Here is a 25,762-nt window from a genome sequence, read left to right as displayed (position 1 = left end):
AGAATGCTATTAGCTCCTTTGACCAATATTGACACTTAAATTAAAATTAAAACTATTTGTTATACATTTTAGTATACTTTATTTTTAAAGTGAGAAATATTGGGGAAAAGGTAGCATCATCCAAATTGGTCCAATGACCAATTTGGAATCTTTGAGTGGTCATTTACTTCCTATTGTCATACCCTACTTTTACCCCAAAGCTATCACAGAAATGTAGCCAACAGTGGTAAGACATAAATACATATGTTACGATATTAAGAGATATGGAAGATCAAGGGTCTAATAGGAATATGTGGGAGAGAAAAAAAAGAATAAAGATAGCATTTAAAGAGATAACACCTCTGACTTTTTTAGAAATTGTTTTTTAAAAGGCAAAGCCATATAGACACATGAAACATAATATATCTCAAATAGCATATATACAAAGAAATTAGTGGCTAGATACCTTACATAATAGTATAACTGCAAAGCACTAAGAATAAAGAGATTTTAAAAATACCCATTGAGAAGGGACAGATCATATGCAAAGGAAGGTAAGTAGGATAATAGGAAACGTTTCATTAGCAACAATAGAATATTGAAGATGGCATAATAATGTCTTCCAAATGTCAAAAGAAAATAGTGGGGCTGGCACTGTGGCGTAATGGGTAAAAGCTGCTGCCTGCAGTGCTGGTGTCCCATATGGGCGCTGGTTGAGTCCCGGCTGCTCCACTTCCAATCCAGCTCTCTGCTAAGGTCTGGGAAAGCAGTAGAAGATGGCCCAAGTCCTTGGGCCTCTGCACTCGCGTGGGAAACCTGGAAGAAGCTCCTGGTTCCTGGCTTCAGATTGTCACAGCTCTGGGCATTGCAGCCAATTGGGGAGTGAACCAGCAGATGGAAGACTCTCTCTCTCTCTCTCTCTCTCTCTCTCTCTCTCTCTCTCTCTTCTTTCTCTCTGTGTGTAACTCTGACTTTCAAATAAATAAATAAATCTTTAAAAAAAAAGAAAATAGCTGGCTAGCTAAAATTACATGCCTAACAGAATAATACAAAGAAAGGGTGAAAAACATTAATAGACAACACACCAATAAAACCCAGTTAAAAGAACACTAAGGATAACATTGTCAATAAGGAGGAGGCTGAAACAAGCTCAAGTGTACAAAGTCCCTAAAGTGTTTAAAGCAGAAGTTAAAGACAGTATTGTTCGCCTTTCAACATTTTTTTTTTTTTAATTTAAGAGGCAGAGAGAGAGCGGTAGCAAGCTTCCATCTGCCAGTTCACTTCCCAGATACCTCAACAGCCTCCCAGCTGAAACCAAAACTAAAAGCCAAAAACTCAACCCAGATCTCTCATGTGGGTGCTAGGAACCCAATCACGTGGGCCATCACTACTGCCTCCTATGATCTGTATTAGCAGAAACCTGGATACAGGAGCCAGAATATAGAAATCAAACCCAGGCACTCTGACACAGGACACAGGCATCTTAATGGCTAAGCCAAATGCCCATCTCTGGGTCTGAAATTTATCAAGGGACATACGTGTATTTCTCTAAAAGAATTGAAATAGGAATATTAAAAACTGGTGCAAAACAAAAGTTAATTCAATCAATGGAATGAAAAAAATAGTAAAAAGAAAATCAAATAGATATAAAAATTAAAATGGTAGAAACAGAAAATATATCAATATTCACAGCAAATAAAAATTAAACTTGCCATTTAAAATAAATAGATTATCAGGCTGAAACATGAGAAGGATGATCTCTACAGAACTTCCATTCAATATTTTAATGGAATTCTTATAGTAATAAATAATACATTAATTAGATTTATAAGAACTGGAAAGGAAGAAATACAACAGATATTAAACGAGAAATCAATAATTTCCAATAATAATTAGTAGAAACTTAGCATATTTAAGTAGATTTAAACAAAACATAAAAAGTACTTAACATATAAACTGATAAATTCTGGCCCAGTGCTGTGGCATAGTAGGCTAATCCTCCACCTGCGGCACCAACATCCCATATGGGTGTCCTAGCTGCTCTTCTTCCAATACAGTTCTCTACTTATGGTCTGGGAAGGTACTGGAGGATGGCCCAAGTGGTTGGGCCCCTGCACCCTCAAGGGCGGCCCAGAAGAAGCTCCTGGTTCCTGGCTTTGGATTGGCTCAGCCCCAGCTGTTGCAGCCAATTGGGGAGTCTCTCCCTCTCTCTGTAACTCTCTCTCAAATAAATAAATAAAATCTTTTAAAAAAACTGATACATTTTATAAGAATATTTTTTTCAAAATCTACCATAAAGAATTAAAAAGATGAGCCACTAACTATAAGAAGACATTTCAAAGCAATCTATATTTCTGGAATATATAAAGAATTCCTACAAATCAGCTACATAAAATCTTAGAAAAATGCACAAAGTTATTTCACAGAATAGGATGTGTATATGACCAAATAAATTAACAAAATGATGCTCAATCCAATTAATAAGTAGAAAAACAAATTAAAAACACAACGAGATACCATTTTATACATGTTAGATAACAAAGTAGACATATTAGATAACAAATTAGACATTTGACAAGTAAGTAAAAGGGATTATGGACTGATGGACGTCTTACACAATAATAATGGCAGTATAAATTTATAAACCCTGGGGCCGGTGCTGTGGCACAGTGAGTTAACGCCCTGGCCTGAAGTGCCAGCATCCCATATGGGCGCAGGTTTGAGACCCGGCTGCTCCACCTTCCTATCCAGCTCTCTGCTGTGGCCTGGGAAAGCAGTAGAAGATGGCCCAAGTCCTTGGGCCCCTGCTCCTGCATGGGAGACCCAGAAGATGCTCCTGGATCCTGGCTTCAGATTTGCACAGTTCTGGCCGTTGCGGCCAATTGGGGAGTGAACCAGCAGATGGAAGACCTCTCTCTCTCTCTGCCTCTCCTCTCTCTGTGTAATTCTGACTTTGAAATAAATAAATAAATAAATAAATAAATAAATAAATAAATAAATCTTAAAAAAAATTTTATAGACCCTGCTTAAAAAAATATTTGTCATTATCTTATAAAGCTGAAAATTCATACTCAATAACCCAGCAATTAGATTCCTAGATACATTTGCTAGAGGAGCTTGCACACACATGAGAATGTTTGTAGTAGCACTATTTGAAGCAAAAACTAGAAATAACCCAAGTGTCTCATCAACAGGAGACTAGATGAACTCATATATTCCCAGTCTGATGTTTTACGGCAGTCAAAATGAATAAACTAAAGCCATAGTCATGTGACAATATGAATAAATTTTGATAACTTTAGGAAGCAAGTCCCAAGAAAAATTACAGGTGAAAATAAAACAAAACTAAATAATATATGGCTTATGAAAAATAATGTACATAGTACTGCTAGAATCTATAGAAGTAAATGAGGGACAGGTGTTTGGCCTAGCAGTTAGGACACAGCTTGGAATATTTGCATCCCTTAACTGAGTGTCTAGATTTAAGTTCCAGCTCCACTTCCAACTCCAGCTTCCTTTTGGTGTGTACCCTAAGAAGCAGCAGGTGATGGCTCAAGTAGCTGGGTCCCTAACAGCCAGATAGGAAAACTGGAATGAGTTTCCAGTTCCTGGGTCAGTCTGGCCTACCCTGGACTACTGGGAGCATTTGAGGAGTTAACTAATGGATGGGAGACCTCTGACTGTCTCTTTCTGCCTTTCAAATAAATAAATGAATAAATATTTTTTTAAAAAATTAAGATAAATAAACAATTCAGGAGAATAATTGTTGAGAGAAATGGTAATGGCATAGGGAATGAGAACACAGAAGTAACATACTATTCTGGTGCCTGGGTTCTTAACTATTCATTATGTCATTTCTATAAGTGAATATTCAATATATTCTTTCATATGTATAATTCCTTATAAACATATACCAAAAAAACACCAAAAACAAAAACTAAATCATTGCCTGTTTTTAGTCACAGGACTGAGTCTAATAGTCAGATATCCAACCAGTCCTTCCGATTAGATTTAAAACACAATCTAATCATGTCAGTGACAGGCATACAATTTTTTTAATGATGTCACAGTTTCCAAAGAACAAATTCTTCAGGCATGACATTCAAGGTCATTCATAATTTGAATTTATTACTGTCTTTTCTCCTACTATTGTCATATATGAATGTATTCTAGGCCACAGTATTAAAGTATTTCAGTTTCTTGAATGGAAAATGTTTCCATACTCATGCATACAGCATTCTCTTGGCCTGAAATGTCCCTCCCTCACCACTCCATCCATCAAGATTTGAAAAGCAATAGCAACTCCTCTAAGAAATCTTTCAGAGGAGGCTGCACTGCATCTAAAGCACACTACATTTTCTGATTTGTTTACCTGTTTTTCATGATAGATTATATAACAGAAAACTCTCACTGCTTCTCAATAATCATTTTCTCTCTCTCATAATAATAAAATCTCAATTGTCTTCACCATGGCATGTGTCTAGCTAAAAATAATTTTCCTGATTCCCTTACAGCCAAGCTGGTCATTATGAACTAGTTCTGGCCAAAAGAAGGGAAAATGAAATCTACTATGCAGAACCTAGCCTTTTTATTTATTTATTTTTTAAATAAGAGAACACATATGGCTCTTCGCTCTTTGTTTCTCCTGGAATAACTATGTGGATCCTCAGAAACTAGCAGTTGTCTTGTAAGCAAGAGGATGAAAGTAATGGTGGATGAGGAAACCAGTTCGTCTTTTTTTTTTTTTTTTTACACATTATCTTTTTCATTAGATACATTTGTCTTTTTGTTTAAGATTTAATTATTTATTTGAGAGGTGAAGTTATGGATAGAGAGACAGAAAGACAGAGAGAAAGGTCTTCCAACCACTGGTTCACTCCCCAAATGGCTACAACAGCTGGTGCTGAACCAGTTCAAAGCTAGGAGCCAGGAGCTTCTTCCAGGTCCTGCGGGTGCAGGACCCAATCACTTGGGCCATCTTCTAGTGCTTTCCCAGGCTATAGCATGGAGCTGTATTGGAAGAGGAGCAGCCAGGGACAAGAACTGGCACCCAAATGGGATGTTGGTGCCAGAGGCAGAGGCTTAGCCTACCCCAGTGCTGGCCCCAAGTTCCAGTTCTTAATGGCACTGTGAAACTCCTATAGCAGGCCTGCATTTTCCACCTTTGGACTTTTACATGTGAAAAGTAAAGCTGTTACTTGTCCAAAAGATTCTAGGAAGAGTTTCTATTATATGCAAGTGAATACAACCCTAACTATAGCCACTGTGATCAATCAGAAGGTAGAGACTTACATTATTCTCCTTTTTACCTCTCAAATCTAGGACCCTGGCTGTCCAGGGAGAATGAAGCAATCATAAAGCCATACTTCCTTTAAGTATTCTAGCTAGGTATTTTGAAAACATTTCATCTTGAATAATTTGGATTCAAATACATGCAACAGTTTTGATTTTGTTATTGTTAATTATAATCAAGAGGTAAAGGCAGACATTTGAAAATGTTTTAAGTAATTAGCACAATTAAAAGTTTTTTCACCTAATGATTTTTTATTTCTAGATTTCATTTCATACATAGCCTCTAACCATATGAAATCTGTCTTGGGTATGAATCTTGTGTATCTTTCTGAAAAAGAAAACGTGATCTTTGGACTAAGTCTGATAATCAGTGATTTGTTTTCCTGGCTTAAACATAAAAGTTTTCTCCAGGTATTTATTTTTTCTTTTCATTTAATTCCTCTAGTCATACATGAACATGTTCTTGTTACAAAAGATAGATAAAGAATACAGATAAAGCAAAAGTTCCTTTAGGTAATCTCATCTCTATGTTCTAGTCTCATTCCCTTCTCCAACAATGTCAATGATGTTTGATACGTATTTCTGCTACACTTTACCCTATATTTAATATACACTATATAATTAAAATGTTAACGGAGGATTTTGACATTACCAACATAATTCCTAGAAAAACAAATTAAGAAGAACTACCAAATTGTGTCTGTTTTCTATGACACTTCAAATATGTTCTAAAATGTTTGCTATAAAAATGAAGCTTCAGTGACTAAGTAATCCAACCTGTTTTAAAAATTTGCTTGGAAGTACAGAAGAATCTTTTAAAAGTATTAGAATGTGCAGACAAGGTATTATATAGAAAATTAATATTTATTTTTTTAAATTCAACATATAACATTTTTTTCTTGCTAATGTTTCTAGGAGTCAGTAACTTCATAACAAAATAAGTAAAAAATTTTAGCAGTATAGATTTAAAGCAGACATTATAAAGGACTTTCCTGCCAAAATCGTTGCCTGAATTTATTCAACTGCAAAATGAGAATAAAATATTTTACCTACTCCCCTATGCTTGTTGAAAGAACTGAATGAGGTAGTACAGACACTCTCTGACCTAAAATATTTGCCTTCAGAATTTTTTAGCTTTACAAAGGTGTGAAAGTGATATGCATTTAACAGAAACATTACTTCAAATTTTGAGTGTTGATCTTTTTCCAGGCTAGCAGTATGCAGTACCATACTCTCGTGATGCTGAATAGTGAGTCTCAGCGATCACCATATGCCTTGCTGGATGGTGTTGCTGACACTGCGATGTTCTGCAAATCAGGTGTATTAAATGCATTTTTGACTTAATTATGTTTTCAACTTAGTATTTGCTTATCAAGAAGTGAACCCATCATTAAGTAAGGAGCATCTGTAGATGACATAGTGAGTATAATTTAAGCAATACTTATAATACAAACAAGTATTATATTGAAAGATGAATCAATGCAGTCAAATGAGGGGACAGCTGGCTTATAATTTTAACAAATTACAATATCATGTAACATTTAATAATATGGGCTCCCTCCCAACAAAAAGAAAACATCTTTAATCCTGCATTCTCCCAGGCTTCCCATGCTGAATCTCCAAAAATCTTGTCACTCTTCACTTACCGTTGTTTTTTTGTTTTGTTTTGTTTTGTTTTGTTTTGTTTTTAAGATTTTTAAATTTATTTAAAAGTCAGAGTTACGCAGAGAGAGGAGGAGAGGCAGAGAGAGAGCGAGGTCTTCCATCCGCTGGTTCACTCCCCAGATGGCTTCAACGGCCAGAGCTGCGCCAATCCAAAGCTAGGAACCAGAAGCTTCTGCAGGGTCTCTCACGTGGGTGCAGGGGCCCAAGGACTTGGGCCATAGTCTACTGCTAACCCAGGCCATAGCAGGGAACTGGATAAGAAGTGGAGCAGCCGGGACTCAAACCAGCGCTCATAGGGATGCCAGCACTGCAGGCAGCGGTTTTACCCGCTATGCCACAGCGCTGGCCCCTCACTTACAGTTTTTAAGTTTAGCTTTTGTTATTACATCAGGCACTAATCCTTCCAGTGTTTTATTTTGACACTGGTAAAAGACCTAAAGCATTTCACTATAAAGTCTGGTAAAAATGGTATATGTAGTTTTACATTGTTAAGGAAATTCTTAAACTCAGCATGCACAACAATAAAGTAACAGACACATAATTTTCAGTACATTATTTGACAGTTCAGGCTGAGGTTAGAATTAATCATCTCAACTTAATCTCATCAAATAATAAATTATTTTAAACTCTAAGCTTTTTAGCACAGCAACTAAAGCAGCCTTCTAGGATGCTGGCATCCCATATGGGCCCCAGTTTGTGTCCTGGCTGCTCCACTTCTGATCTAGCTCCCTGCTAATGGCCTGGGAAAAGCATCAGAAGATGGCTCAAGTGTTTAGGTCCTACCACCACATAGGAGACATGAATGAAACTCTTGGCACCTGGCTTTGGCCTGGCCCAACCCTGGCCTTTGTGCTGTCTGGGAAGTGAACCAGCGAATGGAAGATTTCTGCCCCCTCTTTTCTGTCTCTCCCTCTCTCTGTAACTCTGACTTCCAAATAAATAAATAAATCTTTTTTAAAAATTGGAAAAAAAAAAAAAAAAACTAAAGCCAAACAGGGATTGTTTCTTGTGGAAGCAACTTGGCTTACTCAGAGACTGATACTTCAAATATACAGAAGTTATATGTAATTATGTGTGGATCCTTAATTATTCTCTGTGGTGCAATGAGAAGCCAGAAGGGGCAGGGATTGAAGTAAGACATACAGTAAAGCCTGCCTCTAGAAATCTGTTTATTTTAAGACTTTGAAGGGATTAAGAAATCTCTTTTAAAATTTTTGAATAGCACTTCTATGTGGATTGGAAAGGAATAACAGAAATCTTTTGTACAAATCTGATTTTAGGCAAGCCTGAAGCACAAACAGATTTTGAATAGTACCACAATAATTCCTTTTATAGTTTTTAAAGGGTTTTCACTTATGCTCTTTCATTTGATCTTTTCAATGACCAAATAAGGTAATTATAAAGAAAAATCTTCAAACTGAGGAGTAAGTTGCTGCTGTAAACATCCAAGGGAATGTGGCAGGCAGTACTCCTTGTCACTTTCAAAGGGCAGGGCCTTAGGGTAGTTCCTTTTCTACCAAACACCAGCAACAACATTTTTAAAGGTTCTATGCCCTGTAGTAACTCCCATTCACACAAACACACAAGCACACACAATTAGATCGGCAAAGCAACCTTACTAGCGTGCTAGACATCTCAGAGGTACAAATTATATAAATTAAACTAGCTAAGCCTAGTGTTGTCAGTTCTTTTAACTGGTGACTAATTAACACAAATCGAACTCCAAAAAGTGTCAGAAACTTTCAAGATTATGTACATTTTTAACACTAGCTTGATAGGAGCTCTCCCAGGCTGAAACTTTTTTATTTTTTTTGACAGGCAGAGTGGACAGTGAGAGAGAGAGAGATAGAGAGAAAGGTCTTCCTTTTGCCGTTAGTTCACCCTCCAATGGCCACCGCGGCCGGTGCGCTGCGGCTGGCACACCACGCTGGTCCAAAGGCAGGAGCCAGGTGCTTCTCCTGGTCTCCCATGCGGGTACAGGGCCCAAGGACTTGGGCCATCCTCCACTCCCGGGCCACAGCAGAGAGCTGGCCTGGAAGAGGGGCAACCGGGACAGAATCTGGTGCCCCGACCAGAACTAGAACCCAGTGTGCCGGTGCCGCAAGGCGGAGGATTAGCCTGTTGAGCCACGGCGCCCGGAACTTTTAATAACTACTTCCTGCCATCTCATACTTGATTCATAAACAAAGCCATCAAATAGCTAGAAATAAACTTAAAACTTTTAGAGGACCAACTGAGAAAGCCTGAAGATCTAAGTAAGGAGCAAGAGAAGAAGAGAGGCAATATGTTCTTCATATTATGAGCTGTGTTACTTGGCAAATAAAGTAACTCTTTTAAGCCACCAAGGTTCTCAATCTAAAAGAAAAAGAGACACAAATATAAAACAAATGAAAGAAAATCTCTTTGTAATGTTAAATCTCACTTGAAGCTATCCATGTGAACTCATGATATATATTTATTTTTCTTGGCTGTCTTCTGAGGAAATAACATCTAAATGGTAATGAGTTTATTAGATCTTAGGTTCCTAATATCATTTCCAACCAAAAGGAACCACAGCCCCTTAAAACTTTATTGATTCCAGGTCTGGGACAGGTAAAAAGTTCAGGTGTACTTGGGACATCCTTTTTTTTTTTTAATCAGAAAGACTAATGAGGCAATGCCACAAGGATTTCAAGGGTTCCCACTGGCAAATTTGAGATAATTTGAGCATCAAAAGAACAGAACCATTAAACAGCATATTGAGTTAAAAAGAAAACATGTAAGACTACAGTTTACAGTGATCTAAAAAAGGGGCAGGAGAAGGGAGAGAAAGAAAAACAAGAAAAAAAAGAAAAAGCTTTTTTAAAAACATGAATATAAGAATGATAACTATGAAATGTAGAAGAAATAAGACTCCTAATTAAAACCTCATCATTTTTAAGTTCTCAATGTGATCTTTGATTTAGGCAGGAATCAATAAATACCAAACCCACTCAGTGAAAAGCTGTCGGGAAGCAGTCCATAGTCTCAAAGCATCACTCTATAGACTATTACTAATTACAAAGAGAAAGACAAAACTACATAATGGAAAGATCTGGCAATCATCACTTTAATCAAAGTTATCATAAATAATGAAACAATCTGTATTATATGCCTCCTGATTTGATATAACAGTAAGTATACAACTTTACCTAGGAATTGGTTAATCATATAATTTATCATCTAAATAATTCATTTCTTTTTTTTTTTTTTTTTTTTTGGACAGGCAGAGTGGACAGTGAGAGAGAGAGACAGAGAGAAAGGTCTTCTTTTTTGCCGTTGGTTCACCCTCCAATGGCCGCCGCGGTAGGCGCGCTGCGGTCGGCGCACCACGCTGATCCGATGGCAGGAGCCAGGTGCTTCTCCTGGTCTCCCATGGGGTGCAGGGCCCAAGCACTTGGGCCATCCTCCACTGCACTCCTTGGCCACAGCAGAGAGCTGGCCTGGAAGAAGGGCAACCGGGACAGGATCGGTGCCCCGACCGGGACTAGAACCCGGTGTGCAGGCGCCGCAAGGCGTAGGATTAGCCTATTGAGCCGCGGCGCCGGTCTCATTTCTGAGAGTGAAAGGGCATGCTATTAATAACTATACAAAAAGAACAAATATTAACTGGAATTGCCATAGATAATTCTGGATTTGCCCTTACCTATAGGCATCTTAACCATAAATATTTAATTTTTTATTTATGTATCTTCATTTTATTTGAAAAACAGAGAGAGAAAGAGAATGAGAGATCTTCTATCTGCTAGTTCCCTCCCCAAATGTACACAATAGCCAGGCTGGGCCCAAGCTGAAACCAGGAGCCCACAGTTCCATTTGGTCTCCCAAGTGGGTGTCAGGGACTCAAGTATTTCAGCCATTGCTGCTGCTTCCCAGGATGTTCATTGTCAGGTAGCCGGATGGGAAGTAGAGTGGCTGGAACTCAAATTAGGCACTCTGATATGGGATATGGGTGTCCCAACTGGTGACTTACTCACTGCATCACACACCTGCCCCTAGCTAAAAATATTTAAACGGAACCTAATTATGATGAAATATTTAGATTGTTGATCTGACCTCTTTAAAAAGGTCTAAGCCATGAAAACCAAGAGATTATTCTAGATTTTTAAAATACCAAAGATACATCATAAAAAAGGTAAATGTGTGCAGGTCAAATGCTGAATCAAGAGAAAAAAATCTACAAGAGATAGTCTTTGATCAGTTAAGGAAATCTGAATGCACACTTATACCAGACAATACTTTCAGAACTTTCACTAACTTTTAAGAATGATGTTATTATGTCTATTATGCAGAATATCCTTATTCTTAAAAGATGTATACCTAAGTATTGAAAGGTATAGTGCTACAAAGCCTGCAACTTACTTTCAGATGGTGTAACCAAAATTTTATAAAATATAAATACACACACATATAAAAGAGAAAGCAAATATGGCCACGGTATAGATATTCAATGCAATCCTTTCAATTTACGAGTAAGTTTGAAGTTCTTAAACATAAAACTTGCTAGAAGAGGAATAACCCAAACACATTTTTTTTCTTACCTTGAAGTCGCTCATCAGTCAATATTTTGTTTGTTTGGTTCCAGGTACTATCTATAAAAATTATTTTTTTCAGTGTCATGTCTTTGCACTTGCTGTCAATCAAATCACAGTCCTCCAGTTCTTCAGTTTTTTTGCGTTTAACAGATGGCTTGTCAGGGTCATCATTTTTAACTCTAATATTATCTTGAATTCTTTTTTGCAGATGAAAAGAAATATCTTTTATGGAGACTGACTGAGGTCCAGGAAAAACAAGTGCAACCTAAGACAAAGAGACTAATGTGAGCAGTGTGCTATTATTATCTTCAAAATGAATTCTGACTGACTTAAAACTTCAAGAAAAATAGGCACTGAATGTCTGGCGGGAAAAAAGTAATGGGCTGGTGTTTCTTTAGTATGTGTGGTAAAGTTTAGGTTTTACCATTGTAATTTATAATCATAAAATACTACCTAAATGCATGATTTATTTCAAAATAAGTCTCGCACTGATTTACAGGGCCATGTTAATTGTACCTTAAATAAATAAAATATATAATATTTAATAAAATATAAGGCAAAGTACATGATACTTTGTAAAAGAACACTACAAGGGCAGGTATTTGGTACAGTGTTTACGATGCCACTTGGGATGCCCACAACACAATTCAACATGCCTAGGTTTCAGTCCTGGCTCCACTTAAGTCTAGCTTCCTGCTAATGTGTACTCTCTGAGGCAGGAAGTGCTGGCTCAAGTACGTGGGTACCTACCACCCAGCTCCTGACTTTGGCTTGGCTCAGCCTAGGAAATGGTCTTTCTCTCTCTCTCCTGGTTTTTACTTGTCTCAGTCTAGGATATCTCTTACCACCCTCTACCCCCTTCCCACCCACCAACCATCGTTCTGCCTAGGAGATCTCTCTCTCTTTTTCTCAACCTCAAAAATATATTTAAATAAAGCAAAAAAAAAAATCAGTGCAAAACTTCTCAAGTTTTAAATGCCATTTTCACTTATATGATAAGGAAAAAACAAATGATTCAGTGAATACTGGCGAGGAAATGGTGTAATGAGCCTTTACACCATTGCTGATAGGAGAGTGAAACAGCATGACCTTTCATGAAAGCAATATGACAATTTAAATGAAGAGTCTTAAAATGTTCATACCCTTCGCACAGTGATTTCATTATGGGAATCCATCTTAATAAAATAATCCTAAATATATATATATATACTCACAATAAAGAATATGTTTTATAGAATGTACTTTTATTGTGAAATATTAAAATGAAAAATATAGCTTTTAAGGAAAAATTTAAAAAATTATGGTTCCTCCTTTCAGCCCCCTTTCTGAGATCTTATACTGTTGGAGCCTTCAATGACTAAACAGTTCCTGACACAATACAGCTACCAAGTAAACATTTGTTAAATGTACAAATACTGATAGAATCAAGCATATTTTATCCCTCACACTTCTCCCTATTCCCCACATTTTCTTCAATGTGCAGGTATATTTTTAAAATTTTTATTTGAGAGGCAGGGAGACAAAGAGAGAAAGCATGAGAGAAAGAGAGCTCCTACCTGCTAGTCCACTCGCCAAATGCCTACAAGAGCCCAGGTATAGGCCAAGACTCAAGCCAACACCCAGGAACTCAAGCTAGATCTCCCAGGTAACTGGCAGGAACCCAACTACTTGAGCTAACACAACCACCTAAAAGGGTTTGCATTAGTAGGAAGCCAGAGATGGGTATCAAACTCTGGCACTCTGATATGAACATAGGCATCATAACTAGTAGGCCAAACACCTACCACATATATACAATTTTTAGTATAAAAAAGTCAGCATTAATAAAAACAAATTCATAATAAATAAAATTAAGAAATAATCTTGAATTTTTAAATTTCAAAGTTATACAACTTCAAATTTTCATAATACATGCCTATACCTACATACCAAAGTCCAGGGCTTCTTAATTTTCTTGGATTATAATCAAGGTTCCCCTAATAGAACCTATCACTGTATTTATTTAAACAATGTAAACAGTATACAGCTGACCAGAGAAAGAAATGCAAATATAATCATAGATCTAAAACTGAGACATTATTAACATGCATAGCTTTCTACATAAAGTTTCTATATAAAGTCAATATAGATAGAGAGAGACAAGAAGAAAGAAATGAAGGAAGGAAGGAAGAGAGGGAGGGAGGGAGGGAGGGAGGGAGGGAGGAAGGAAGGAAAAGACACGCAAACCTTACAAAAATCTTTCTGGAATAAATGCATGTGTCAAATTTTAATTTTGTTTCCAGATTGACCACACCAACAAATGGTCCCCAAGGGACCTAAATAGATTCAAATGATTGTTTTAGAAGTATCCAAGGTCTAAATTTTTGAAATCTGTTGTAAAATCAGTTCTTAACAAAAGAATAGCAATATCTCACCCAATATGAAAATTTCAACTGTGTGAACACCAATTAAGAATCTAACAATAGGCAAGGAAGACCTCTGAAAGCCAAAGGAAATGTTACAAAGGCTATGTACTGAAGCTCTTTAATTTGGGAGAATTCTTGAAAATTCTTCCAATTCAGTCTTTCTTTCATCCTTTTGGAGAAATTTCAACAATATTTGTAATCTACTTTTCTAGTCTGCATCCATTTAAAGCATGCATATGTAGTACTGGAATGAGAATAAGAAGGAAGAAAGTAAAAGCATGCAAAGTAATATCAGCAGTGTAAAAGAAATAAGGTAGAAAACTAAAATGAACAGAAAGACTCAAAATAGCATAATAATCCACGATCATCTGACCTTTGAAGACATTAATAAAGTAAGCTGTACTATGTAATACTACATGAGTGTAACACTAGGCTTTTAGGAAAAATATTGAATTAAAATAAGCTCATAAAAGCAATGATTTTTAAAATTCATTTTACAGTCAAATGTGAAAATCTATAAAAAATAAGCAGCCTACTTCATGGTCCTTTTCTTCATATTCTGGAATACAAGGATATGTGTAAATGTTTACAAATTCAGGTGCTAAAAGTTTTGCATGTATAGCAGTACTTTTGCCATCTGTTTCATTTGGGTGTTTAATGATGTCGATCTTCAATGGAAGCTAAAGTAAAACAAACAAAAAAGACAAATGAACAAAAAAATTCTAATTTTTATATTAATAAAATGGTCTTTAAAGCTAAATACCAAGCTCACAATGAGTCCTATAGATATACATATGGTTTGAAAGTTTTAAGAATTATGAATGTCATAAAGCAAACCCAATTTCTTCTTCAGGATTGTTAATTATGCAAGTAAACAACTATTGTCAACTTGCTTAACATAGAACCCCTTTTAAACAAAGCTCCAATGTCATTTTCATTTAAGTTATATAGTTATTAAGTCCAAATCCTAACATTTCTGTATCTGTACCAGTAACAGTTTTTATAATTCTGACCAACTCCAAGTTTGTTTCCTTTATGCTATTTTAAATGGAAATGTAAGTGTGGGGAAAAGCTTCAGATCTAAATTTCAAACTGAAGTTCCATTCTTTGTATGTCCTTTCCAATCACAGGCATTACTCTTTGTTGTGAACATCATGATCTTCACCAGCACATTTTAACAACACCAATCAAATAATTATCAATTGAAAAAAAAAAAGTAACAGAGTAAGTCTAAAAGGCATAATCTTCATATCACAAATAACTCTCTGCAAAATCATCTTGTCTTGAACAGTTCCCTTAAAGTTTCAGTACTTGTTATGGATTATGTTCCATCACTGTGAAAAAACTGGATTCCTTGAGTTAAGATTCTTCTAGTATCTCACTTTATTTGGTTTAACTTTCTTTTTAATGCCTACACAAGTCCTGCACTCAGCCATGAATATGAAAATGAATGCTGAGACATATTTTCTCCACTATATATGTAAGAAATTTTCCTGAGATAGGTTCTTTACTGCAAATTTAAATGTCATTTTATTAGGTGCTATCTATCACCTCCAATCCCCATTCCCACACTGAATAGACAGGATTCTAGGAATTTACCCTGGGTCACACAGCTCTTTTGTCCTGCAGTTCAGAACTGTTTTTCTTGAGCTAGAAACTGCATATAATTTAACTGTTATGATACAATAAAATGAATCACATATTATACCCTTGAGCCTATCACCACAATGAAGACAATGATCTGCAACTACCAAAGGTCTTCTGGTGTTCCTTCCTTCCCTTTTCCCCATCAACCACTGCCTTCAGTCTTCAGGCAGCTATTGGCCTGCTGTGATTGCAGATCGATTTGCGTTTCTTATGAATGAAATCATATAATATGTACTCTTCATCTGACTACTTTCATCCAGAATATCAAGATTCATCTACATCATTGTATGCATCACTAGGTCTAAAATTACTGTTAAGACGTATAGTGCTGCATGCTCCTAAATAATGCCAATTTCATGTTTTTTTTTTTCTTTCTGGATAATTATGTGGGTACAGAAAGATCCTAGATTACTAATAATTACCTCAGTTTTAAATCAGAGTTTAAAATACCATATCTCCTACCCTTTTCCTCTTTGGCCTAGTGATCATTTATAGGTTAGGGCCAATTATTTCATATTATCACACCAACTTCTAGTTGTAGAAAATTTACTATGTAAGTAAGCAGCTTTCAAGTGATTTTACACCAGTCTACTTCTGTCTGAACTCTAGACTTCCCTCATGACAATTAGTTTCAGTTGACACTATACTCTCCTTTCCCAGGGTCTCTGAGTATCAGGTCAGCATTATCTTAGTCCAGGGACGGTAGAAAAGAGAAAAGAAGAAAAAGAAAGCAGACCATGACAAGGTATTCTGTTACTAAAAAAATTAATCTTCTTATAAGATTGATGAGTAGAGCTGAAAATTCCAAAAGCTATCACTAATATTCAAATCAGGTGGCTATCTTGGAGGACAGGACTCAGTGCTATTATTACCAGATTTTACAAATCATATACACCTATTTTTAAAATTACACAATAAAGAAAGTATTATGAACTAAAATCTACAAAGCACAAGACAATTATGCAAAATTTGTATTATCAGTTCTCTATATTTAAGCCTGAGGTTTCTGACATTATAAAACCAAAACATGCAAGCAAATCAAATATGAAAATTGTACCTGTGTGTCCTAATTCACACATCATGACAGAGAATGGAGTAGCAGTGTTTACCAGAGGACAGTTTGAATAGAGATATTCTATTTTCAAACATGTACAGACTATCTATTTGTTCTATTTTCTGGAAGTGAATGACCACAAATCTTTTTGTTTAGGTATATCAAAATGCCTTTAGCCAGGAGACCCCAACATTTTCCGAAATAATTATCAACTTTCCCACAAAGAAAAGAAAGCCTTTTTAAACTAGCCTTTTAGATTCTAATAAAACTGGAGGGTTTTTTTTTTTTTTTAACCTCCTGATTTTTTTCTCACTTTTCAGAAAATCCCCAAGTACCTTTTACCTTTACCTGTGCATTTTTCAAGGCTTTTATAAAACCATATTCTGCATTAAAATGTAAGTATTTAGAATTCATCCCCTAGACTAAAATTTAAACCTAAGAAGGACTTACTCATTATATAGCCATGCTCCCTTCCCAACTAGGATACGTAAAAGCAAATGCTAAAGGGTTTGTTAAATAAACTTCAAGTAGACATCAGAAAAAAATACTTTGTAGAGTTTTTATTGCCATTAATATATACAAAAGATTGAATTTTTATATAACAGATTGAGTTTATATATATAGATAATAGATTGAGTATATATATATATATATATATGCCAATAAAAAAGAAGTACTAGGGGCTGGCACTATGGTATAGGGGGTAAAGTCGCTGCCTGCAGGGCTGGCATCCCATATGGGCACTGGTTCAAGTCCCAGATGCTCCATTTCCGATCCAGCTCTCTGCTAGGAACTGGGAAAATAGTAGAGGATGGCCCAAGTCCTTGGGCCCCTGCACCTGCATGGGAGACCTGGAGGAAGCACCTGGCTCCTGGCTTTGGATTGGTATAGCTCTGGCCTTTGTGGCCAATTGAGGAGTGAACCAGAGGATGGAAGACCTCTCTCACTCTCTTTCTGCCTCTCTTTCTCTCTCTGTGTAACTCTTTCAAATAAATAAATAAATCAAAAAAAAAAAAAAAAAAACCACTATAGAAAACCTTGCACAATCCAGACCATTTCAAGTCAAACATTCACATAGAGTTTTGAATCATTTATATTAAATAGTGGACATTAGTACACTGATTTGAAAAATAACCTACTACTGTTAATTTATATGAAAACATCAGTTCTGTAAATATAAAGGTATTTCAAAAAGTTCACTAAAAAGTAGAATTCAAAGAAAAATTTTGCAACAGAAAACTTTAGCAACCATGCACAATTTTTTCATAATATACATTTTCCATGAACTTTTTGAAGACCTTTAAATTATTGACTTGCATTATTGTTATCTGCAACCCTTTCTGAACAGAACACTTCTTAAGATAAAATTTTAATGGGACACTTCCTTTATGTAACTATGATATGAACCAAGACAGAATAATTCTGTGTATACTTCAAAAACTGTACTCTGAAATATAACAGTCCTTTAATCTCAAGGTCTTGGTCCTCCTGAACAAATGAAAACTTGGAGTTCAGACTTCCTTAGTCTTCGCTAGTAAACTTTCCACTAGCAATACATTTGATTTAGGGTAACTTAGGAGGCTACAGTTTTGCCATGATAAAATACACGATCAAGTAAAATTCAAAAACCAACATATGAGGGTGAAAGTACTTTTCTTACTTCAAATTTTAATGAGCCTTAAAATCATCATAATAAATAATTTTAATAGATAGCTATAATTTATTTTCTCACTGGCAAGTTTAACGAGTACATATGTAGAGTTTAGTTTTTATAAATCCTAATGGCAGCTGTCAAATTTTATTCATTTCATTTACTCTTAACGTTTGGACAAATTAATGCATGTAATAAATTTTTGATTATGTAGACATGATGATATATTGGTCTTTCACCCACGTAAAAGTATCTTGATAGGGCCGGCGCTGTGGCATATTGGGTTAAGCTGCTGCCTGCAATGCCAGATATGCGCACAGGTGACCTGGTTGTTCTACTTCTAATCCAGTTCCTCACTAATGCGCCAGGGAAAGCAGCGGAGGATGGCCCAAATTCTTGGGCCCCTGCACCCACGTGAGACACCTGGAAGGAGCTCCTGGTTCCAGGCTTCGGTCTGGCCCAGGCCAGGCCATTGCAGCCAGTTGGGGAATGAACAGCAGATGGAAGATCTCTCTCTCTTTCTCTGAAACTCTGCCTTTCAAATAAATAAAAATAAATCTTAAAAAAAATAGTCTTGATAAGCAACAAAAAGTAAAAAGTTAAGCAACTGATTCAAGTCAACTTTTAAATCTGGTTTTAAGTCACTATAATTATAATATAGCCCAATGAATAGGTCTAATCTTTTTTCTAGTTTAGCTTAGTTTTGATGACTGAGATCTAGTACTCCTCCCCCCACAGGATTGAGCTAAGTCACAATAGCTTAAAAAACAAAAGCTCCTTAGGTAAGTCTATAAAGTTGTCTATTTAGTATTCACTTCTTAAATCAACGTATCTCAATTCTATTTCTGCACACTTTTTTTTTTTCAGTTTTTTTTTTTTTTTTTTTAATTTATTTGAAAGGCAGAGTTAGAGAGGCAGAGACAGAGAGAGAGAGAGAGAGAGGTCTTCCATCCACTGGTTCCCTCCCCAAATAGCTGCAACGGCCAAAGCTGCGCTGATCCAAAGCCAGGATCTTCTTCCTTCAGGTCTCCCATGAGGGTGCAGGTGCCCAAGAGCCTGTGCCATCTTCCACTGCTTTCTCAGGCCCATTAGCAGGGAGCTGGATGGAAAGTGGAGCAGCCAGGACTTGAACTAGTGCCCATATGGGCCATATGGGATGTCAGCACTGTGGTGCCGGGTTTACCAGCTACACAACAGCACCAGCTCTGTAATAGTCATGTTTACAAAACACTTTTTCTATAATGTAAATAAACTACAATCACTAATTCTAAAAGTAATTGATTTCATTAAAAATTGGAACCACCATTCATTTCAGATCCAAGTGCTTTTACAGAGCAAAGGAAAACAAATAGGTTTAGTAAAATATAGGATAACAATTTCATTAACAATTTGTTTTCATACTATTGTTTATCAAGCTTATCAATCATATTATAGCACAAGTATATGAAATATAGTTGTTGCATCTATTTCCCTACTATCAAACAAGTAAATTTCTTACTAACCTTCACAAGTGGAATCTGTTCAACAGGTACATTTTCAACTGGGACATAGCACGTATAGCAGTAAAACATTCTGGATCCACCGCATTTGCGACACTTTGACCTCCCACTTTGCTGAGCTTTTTGAAGAACATCTTGAGATGCTAAACATAAGTTTTGAAGGGGATCTTCTGAAGCTACAGAAGTAGTTTGTGACTGTTTTGTCTCCACAAATTCTGAGTTATTTTCTTCAAATTTAGGTGAATTGAGAGACATTCTTCATTTAAACTAAATGTAAATATTTATTGTTAAAAACATTTATTACAGGTGCACTGTAAAAAAAAAGAAAAAGTAGGAGATAAAAACAAAAGACATTTTAGTCATTGTTTCTATAAATAAAACCACACAATTCACACTGTGAATTTAATATTTAACAATATTAAGAAGTTTCAGAAAACCACCAAATTGCATGCTTTTAAATATAAAATTCAGTAGTCAAAACAACAAATAACAGTTCCCCTTTTGGGCCTTTCTGTATATAAATTGGAAATGGCACTATCTTAGAAAAGTTATTTCAAATACAAAGTTTAGGTACTGACAATCTATTTTTTAAACATTCTTTTTGTTCCAGAGATGGCAATTTTATTTCATAAGTACTAAAAATTCAATGATTTCATGTTAGTATTAGCCAGGAATATATTTAAGCTGTTAGGCTCTGATTCTGAATTGACTTTACATGACATCAAATTTCATGCTGAACTCTAATGAAAAAAAGCTTCCAGAAAAATCAGTAAAACTTAGTGAGAAATGTTCCAAAAGATATATTCTTCTTTAACTTAAAATGTGTGTGTATACTAACAAATGAGAGGCATCTACTACCACCTACAATTTGTAAAACATCCCATAATTGAAATGCCTGATGTTAAAAATTATAAAGCGTTATAGAATGACATTAATGTCCATTCATTCTAAGATTTTATATTACCCAGATTCAGCGCTGTGGCATAGGGAGTCAAGCCACTGCCCACAGTGCTAGCATCCAATATGGGTGCCGGATTGAGTCCCAGCTGCTCTGCTTCCAATCCAGCTCTCTGCTATGGCCTAGGAAAGCAGAAGATGGACAAAGTCCTTGGGTCCTCACACCAGTATGGGAGACCCGAAAGAAGCTCCAGACTCCTGGCTTTGGATTGGCACAGCCCTGGCTGTTGCAGCCATTTGAGTGACCAGGGGATGAAATTCCTCTCTCTCTATCTCTACCTCTGTGTCTCTGCAGCTCTGTAGCCCTGTAGCCTCTGTGTCTCTTTAGCCTTTCAAATAAATAAATAAATCTTAAAAAAAAAAAGAACAGAATTTATACTACCTTTTAAATGTACACACCATTCAGATTCTGCAGTACATGAGATAAAGTAGTAAAATCACTTTCCCACTTAATATTTTCTTAAGGGTGAGAGATGCAAATTTTTTTATTTGAATTCCCTTGAAACAAGATATATTTCAAGGGAGAAAAAAGACTGGGGCCCGTTGATTTGATATGCATTCCACAGCTATAAAACAATTTTTCTGTTACAAAGCCTTATGGCACTGTGGTGTTTAACTATGATGCTCCAGGCACTTTACAAGATTTCTTTTGTCTTCCAAATGAAAGTGAACAGAAAAGTCCAGAGAAACAAAATCCAACACAACTTGCTAATAAGAAGTTAGTGATACTAATTCAATTACCTATCAAGAATCTTTTTAAGACTGTAAATCCAAGAGAGCTTGAGACTCAAAGGAAAGATGCCATCATTGAAGCGAAAAATGCGCTTGCCAAATTTACCCAGGAGAAAACCGAAATACATATACTATATTTTTTGCTGTTTACTGATTAGGTGGAGATTTACATTTTGGGTTGCTCAGAAAAATGGATATGTGAAAACACTGGTCCAATTCCTTCTTTAAGCCTCACAAATGGAAAATAAATTCTATTTCTGACCACAATTCTAAATCACCAAACTAAAAATGGCTTCTATCTCTGTGGGCATGTCTTCAATGCTTACAGAATAGGAAGCTGTCGCCTTTCCTTGAGTCTCAGATCCTTTTAGGAATAATAAAAACATTAGTCCTTATACCTCAAAAATACATATCCAAACTCAATTATTTTTTACACAATTTCAAGTGTTTTTTCACAGGTCTCCTTGAAGCCATCTACAGATCCAGGCAGAGAAATCCTGAGTAAGAAAATTCATTTTAAGTACAGAAGTAACCCTACAAGTTTGGGGAAAGATCCTATTAATCTCCAGAAACCAGAGATATCCTCTGTTGGCCAACAAAGTGCTGTCTCAAGCCAATAGAGGTCTTATAGCTGCACTTCGTGCGCTAATTAAATTTCACCTATAAAAACCTTGTTTCGGGTCTGTTCTATTGTCGCCTGAAGTTTTTACATAAAAGCACTTTTTAGCTTTAATAGCCTTAAATTATTCAGATCACAGGACTCATCCTAAGAATGAAATTGGACAGGTCTAATTCACTGTGACTTGATTCCCCTGGCTATTCCCGTTAGCAATTTAGAGGGTTTGCCTGTATCACCAAAGAGCCCACACATACTGGGGCTAAACAATGCAGTTCCTGCGGATGTCATGGAAGTCAATGTGGTGGTCTGACATTTAACAGAAAACTACTGGTTTCTACAGTTTTCTAAAGCCCTCAAAATACATTCTTCCTAAGATGCCTCAGAAATATCACCCTGCATTTCACTGGCCTTATGTTCTTATAACTAAATGGATATTTGTTAAGGCTTATATAAATTACTTTCCTCTACAAAATCAAAATATACAAATACCTGTGAGGCAATGAAAGGGAAATGTTTTTGCCTCCTTTCCCTGCCTCACCTACACACTCTCACCTATGGCTAGGTGGCCACATAAAGAGGCCAGCAGTTAGTTCTAAATACTGCAGCTCCCTTCAAGAGTCTCTAACACCATATGATCACAGCTTCTGTCCTGACTTAGCCAATAGCCTGTCTTGAATGTGTACAAATCATTTGTTGCAGTTTTGTTATTCAAAACCTTCAAGGCTTACTTATTAATATCAAATATGTGTGGGGAAATACAACTGAAGTCCTGGGAGGTAAAAAGACAGAAAACATAAAAAGACTATTCTTAGGAAACTATCAAATAGTTTTAGAACCTTGATGGTACATCCATCATTCTGCAACGTAGGTTAAAAAATTTTTATTCCTCTTTCTACCCAATTTCCCCAAAAAAACTAATTAAAGACACCAAGCTGCATCAATTTTATCCTGCATAGAACCTTGTATTTTCAGTCTCAAAGACAGGACTGTAATTCAGTTCCTTCTAACTCATGGATGGGTCAGGACACTCTCTTATACCAACTTACCTTACTTATTATTGGTTCCACACATTTGACATGGAAAGATATACTTAATTTGGAGGTACCTTTGAGTGACGCTGTCCCTCCTAGGAGATTCAACTGTGTAAAAGCAGAATTCTTTCTTGATCTCACCTATCCCTTAATGTAATGCACTTAGAATCCAACAAATACTAACTAAATCAAAGCCATTTTGAGAAATGACTCTGGTACACATCTTGCTACTTAAGTACCTGAAAAACTACCTTCATGGGCTATCTGGAGCCTGGCACAAGTGGCAGCCTGGCGAAACCTTTTTTGTTTTGTTTTGTTTTGTTTTGCTTTACAAAACAGCAGAAACCGTTCTTTGCTTTTTAATTTGGTACTAGATAAAATCCACTTCAAATTTTCTTTCTGGAGTATTTTTAAGAACCTAGTGCCATAATATAATCACATGCAACATCCATTGTCCTAAATCTAAGGTATCAGCTACATATATGAATATATACGACATATATATATATATATATATATATGACAAATAGGCCCTCCCACAGCACCCACTGTTAGGCTGATAGACGACTTGCTTTAGTTTTATCCTCACACACTGGACTTCAGTCCTTACATATTGCGATCTTACACCAGTTTCCAAATTTATTACACTAACTCTGTACAACTGGCGCCCGAAAAATGTTAATGTACTTCTTACTTATCTAGATTCACAAGAAATCATTTAGACACAACAAACAGACTCCGTTGCTTATTATGTAGCCACAATATTAATATTTTAAATACATCGCGTGGCATGCCTATTCCCACAACTGTACTGGACTACCGTGATGACTGATCCTTCACAAACCACTCCAAAGACAAAAAAAAAAAAAAAAAAGGAGTTTCCAGGAGACTGAAGGAATACTTTCCTTAGGACAGAAAAATCCGAAAATCACTGTTAAAAAAATATTTTTGAGGAAAAATCTGTAATTTTTTTCCGAAAGGGCCCGCTAGATCCTAGAAACCCAAGAGGCAGGGACCAGGGTTGCCCTCACAGGCGACAACCAGCGCGACCTCCGCTGGTGCCCTGTGAAGGAACGTCCACTTCCCGCGGCCGCGCGGCTCGGGCCAGACCGCCGAGGAGGCGCGCAGACCCGCACGGGGGACGGGAGTGGGATTCACTCACACCTGCACGGCTCGCGGGTTCTCGCGCAGCTCCACGAGTCTTCCGCCTCCCGAGCCCGAGGCGCGCGCCGGGCCGTGACCGCGCACGGCCGAGCGGAGCGCTTTCCGGGAGACACCCAAGGGCGGAGCTAGGCAGTTGCCGCGGCGAAGGTAACTGACGGGCGGCGGGGCGGGGTTAGACGGGAAGTCCCGCCTCCGCCTCTCTCTCCTCAGGCCCTGTAGCCCATCTGAGAGACTGGGGGAGCCACCGGGCCTGGGCCTCTGGGGCGAGGCCGCTCACCCGGGCCGTCCTGGCGCAGAGTTCACTCTCCAGGCTGACTGGGACCACAAAGCGGGAACGCGGTGCTGGGAATGCACTCTCAAGGCTTAGTTGCAGTGAGTTGTGAACCAGTTCTGACCCCCTTGAACACTGGCCATTTTACCAATCCTCGATGTATTTAAATTGTGAGAACTTGGGTCTGTCACTTTTCTGTATCAAGTGTTTCATGTGCTGTGCAGTGCTGAAAGCTACTAGAAAAATTGAAAGATTATACTATGGAGTTTGGCCTTCTGGATATAAATAGCAGCAAAAACGAAGTCTTTAACCAGGAATCGTTCACAGCCATTTTCTTTCTTTTTTTTTTTTTTTAAACTTAAATCTTAACTTTTACCAAACTAGTTTGAATGCACAGACTAAAAACAGAATCTGGCACCCCGACTGGGACTAGAACCCAGCTTGTCAGCGCCGCAGGCGGAGGATTAGCTTATTGAGCCGCAGTACCAGCCATCTTCTATAGATTTTAAGAATACAAGAGTACAGCCGGTGCCGCGGCTCAGTAGGGTAATCCTCCGCCTTGCAGCGCCGGCACACCGGGTTCTAGTCCCGGTCGGGGCACCAATCCTGTCCCGGTTGCCCCTCTTCCAGGCCAGCTCTCTGCTGTGGCCAGGGAGTGCAGTGGAGGATGGCCCAAGTGCTTGGGTCCTGCACCCAATGGGAGACCAGGAGAAGCACCTGGCTCCTGCCATCGGAACATCTTGGTGCGCTGGCCGCAGCGCGCCTACCGCGGCGGCCATTGGAGGGTGAACCAACAGCAAAAAGGAAGACCTTTCTCTCTGTCTCCCTCTACTGTCCACTCTGCCTGTCAAAAATAAATAAATAAATAAAAAGAATACAAGAGTACATATATTTGGAAATATTTATCTTTTACACTTACAAACTTATTTTTAAACAATTATACAATTACCTAAGAAACTAAAATATTAGGTATGCATGGTTACTATCTTAAGTCACGATCTTCCCATAGAACAACTCTAGAAGCTAAATTTGACTTTATAGGAGGCAGTGAATACTGCATCATACCTTTACCTATGTTATTTGTTTTTAGGTTGATATAATATCTTTCTGATTTCAAGTATCTAACACAAGTAGGTATAACTTTTGCTTAATCAGCAAACCAAAACACAAACATGTCAAGAACTCTGAAAACATCTTTAGTTTCTTTTTACCAACAAATTTAAAACAACCTATCTATCAGAGA

At 37.1% G+C, this 25,762-nt stretch overlaps 2 protein-coding genes across 4 annotated transcripts in view; one reads left to right on the top strand and one right to left on the bottom strand.

The window, feature by feature from the left end:
• DTWD1 (DTW domain containing 1) overlaps positions 1-24,344 on the bottom strand; it is a 40,265-nt gene extending 15,921 nt beyond the window's left edge. Inside the window, exons 1-4 of one of the 3 annotated variants that reach the window (XM_062205881.1) lie at positions 24,249-24,344; positions 19,749-20,056; positions 14,431-14,574; positions 11,496-11,754 (exon numbers count right to left, since the gene is read on the bottom strand). In XM_062205881.1, coding sequence (XP_062061865.1) covers positions 11,496-11,754; positions 14,431-14,574; positions 19,749-20,000 — 655 coding nt within the window. In that variant the 5' untranslated portion in view covers positions 20,001-20,056; positions 24,249-24,344. Of the gene's footprint in view, positions 1-11,495; positions 11,755-14,430; positions 14,575-19,748; positions 20,057-23,099; positions 24,183-24,248 lie in introns of those variants that run through there. The other 2 variants (XM_062205882.1, XM_062205883.1) reach the window with 2 other exon arrangements.
• Positions 24,345-24,480: 136 nt separating this feature from the next.
• Positions 24,481-25,762, top strand: part of FAM227B (family with sequence similarity 227 member B) — a 216,648-nt gene continuing 215,366 nt past the window's right edge. The window contains exon 1 of the mRNA XM_062205873.1: positions 24,481-24,620. The gene's annotated coding sequence lies outside the window, so the exon portion shown is untranslated. The remainder of the gene's footprint in view (positions 24,621-25,762) is intronic.

This window comes from Lepus europaeus, chromosome 11 (assembly GCF_033115175.1).
Source record: "Lepus europaeus isolate LE1 chromosome 11, mLepTim1.pri, whole genome shotgun sequence".
Lineage (NCBI taxonomy): Eukaryota > Metazoa > Chordata > Mammalia > Lagomorpha > Leporidae > Lepus > Lepus europaeus.
This window is presented reverse-complemented; position numbering and strand designations above follow the sequence as displayed.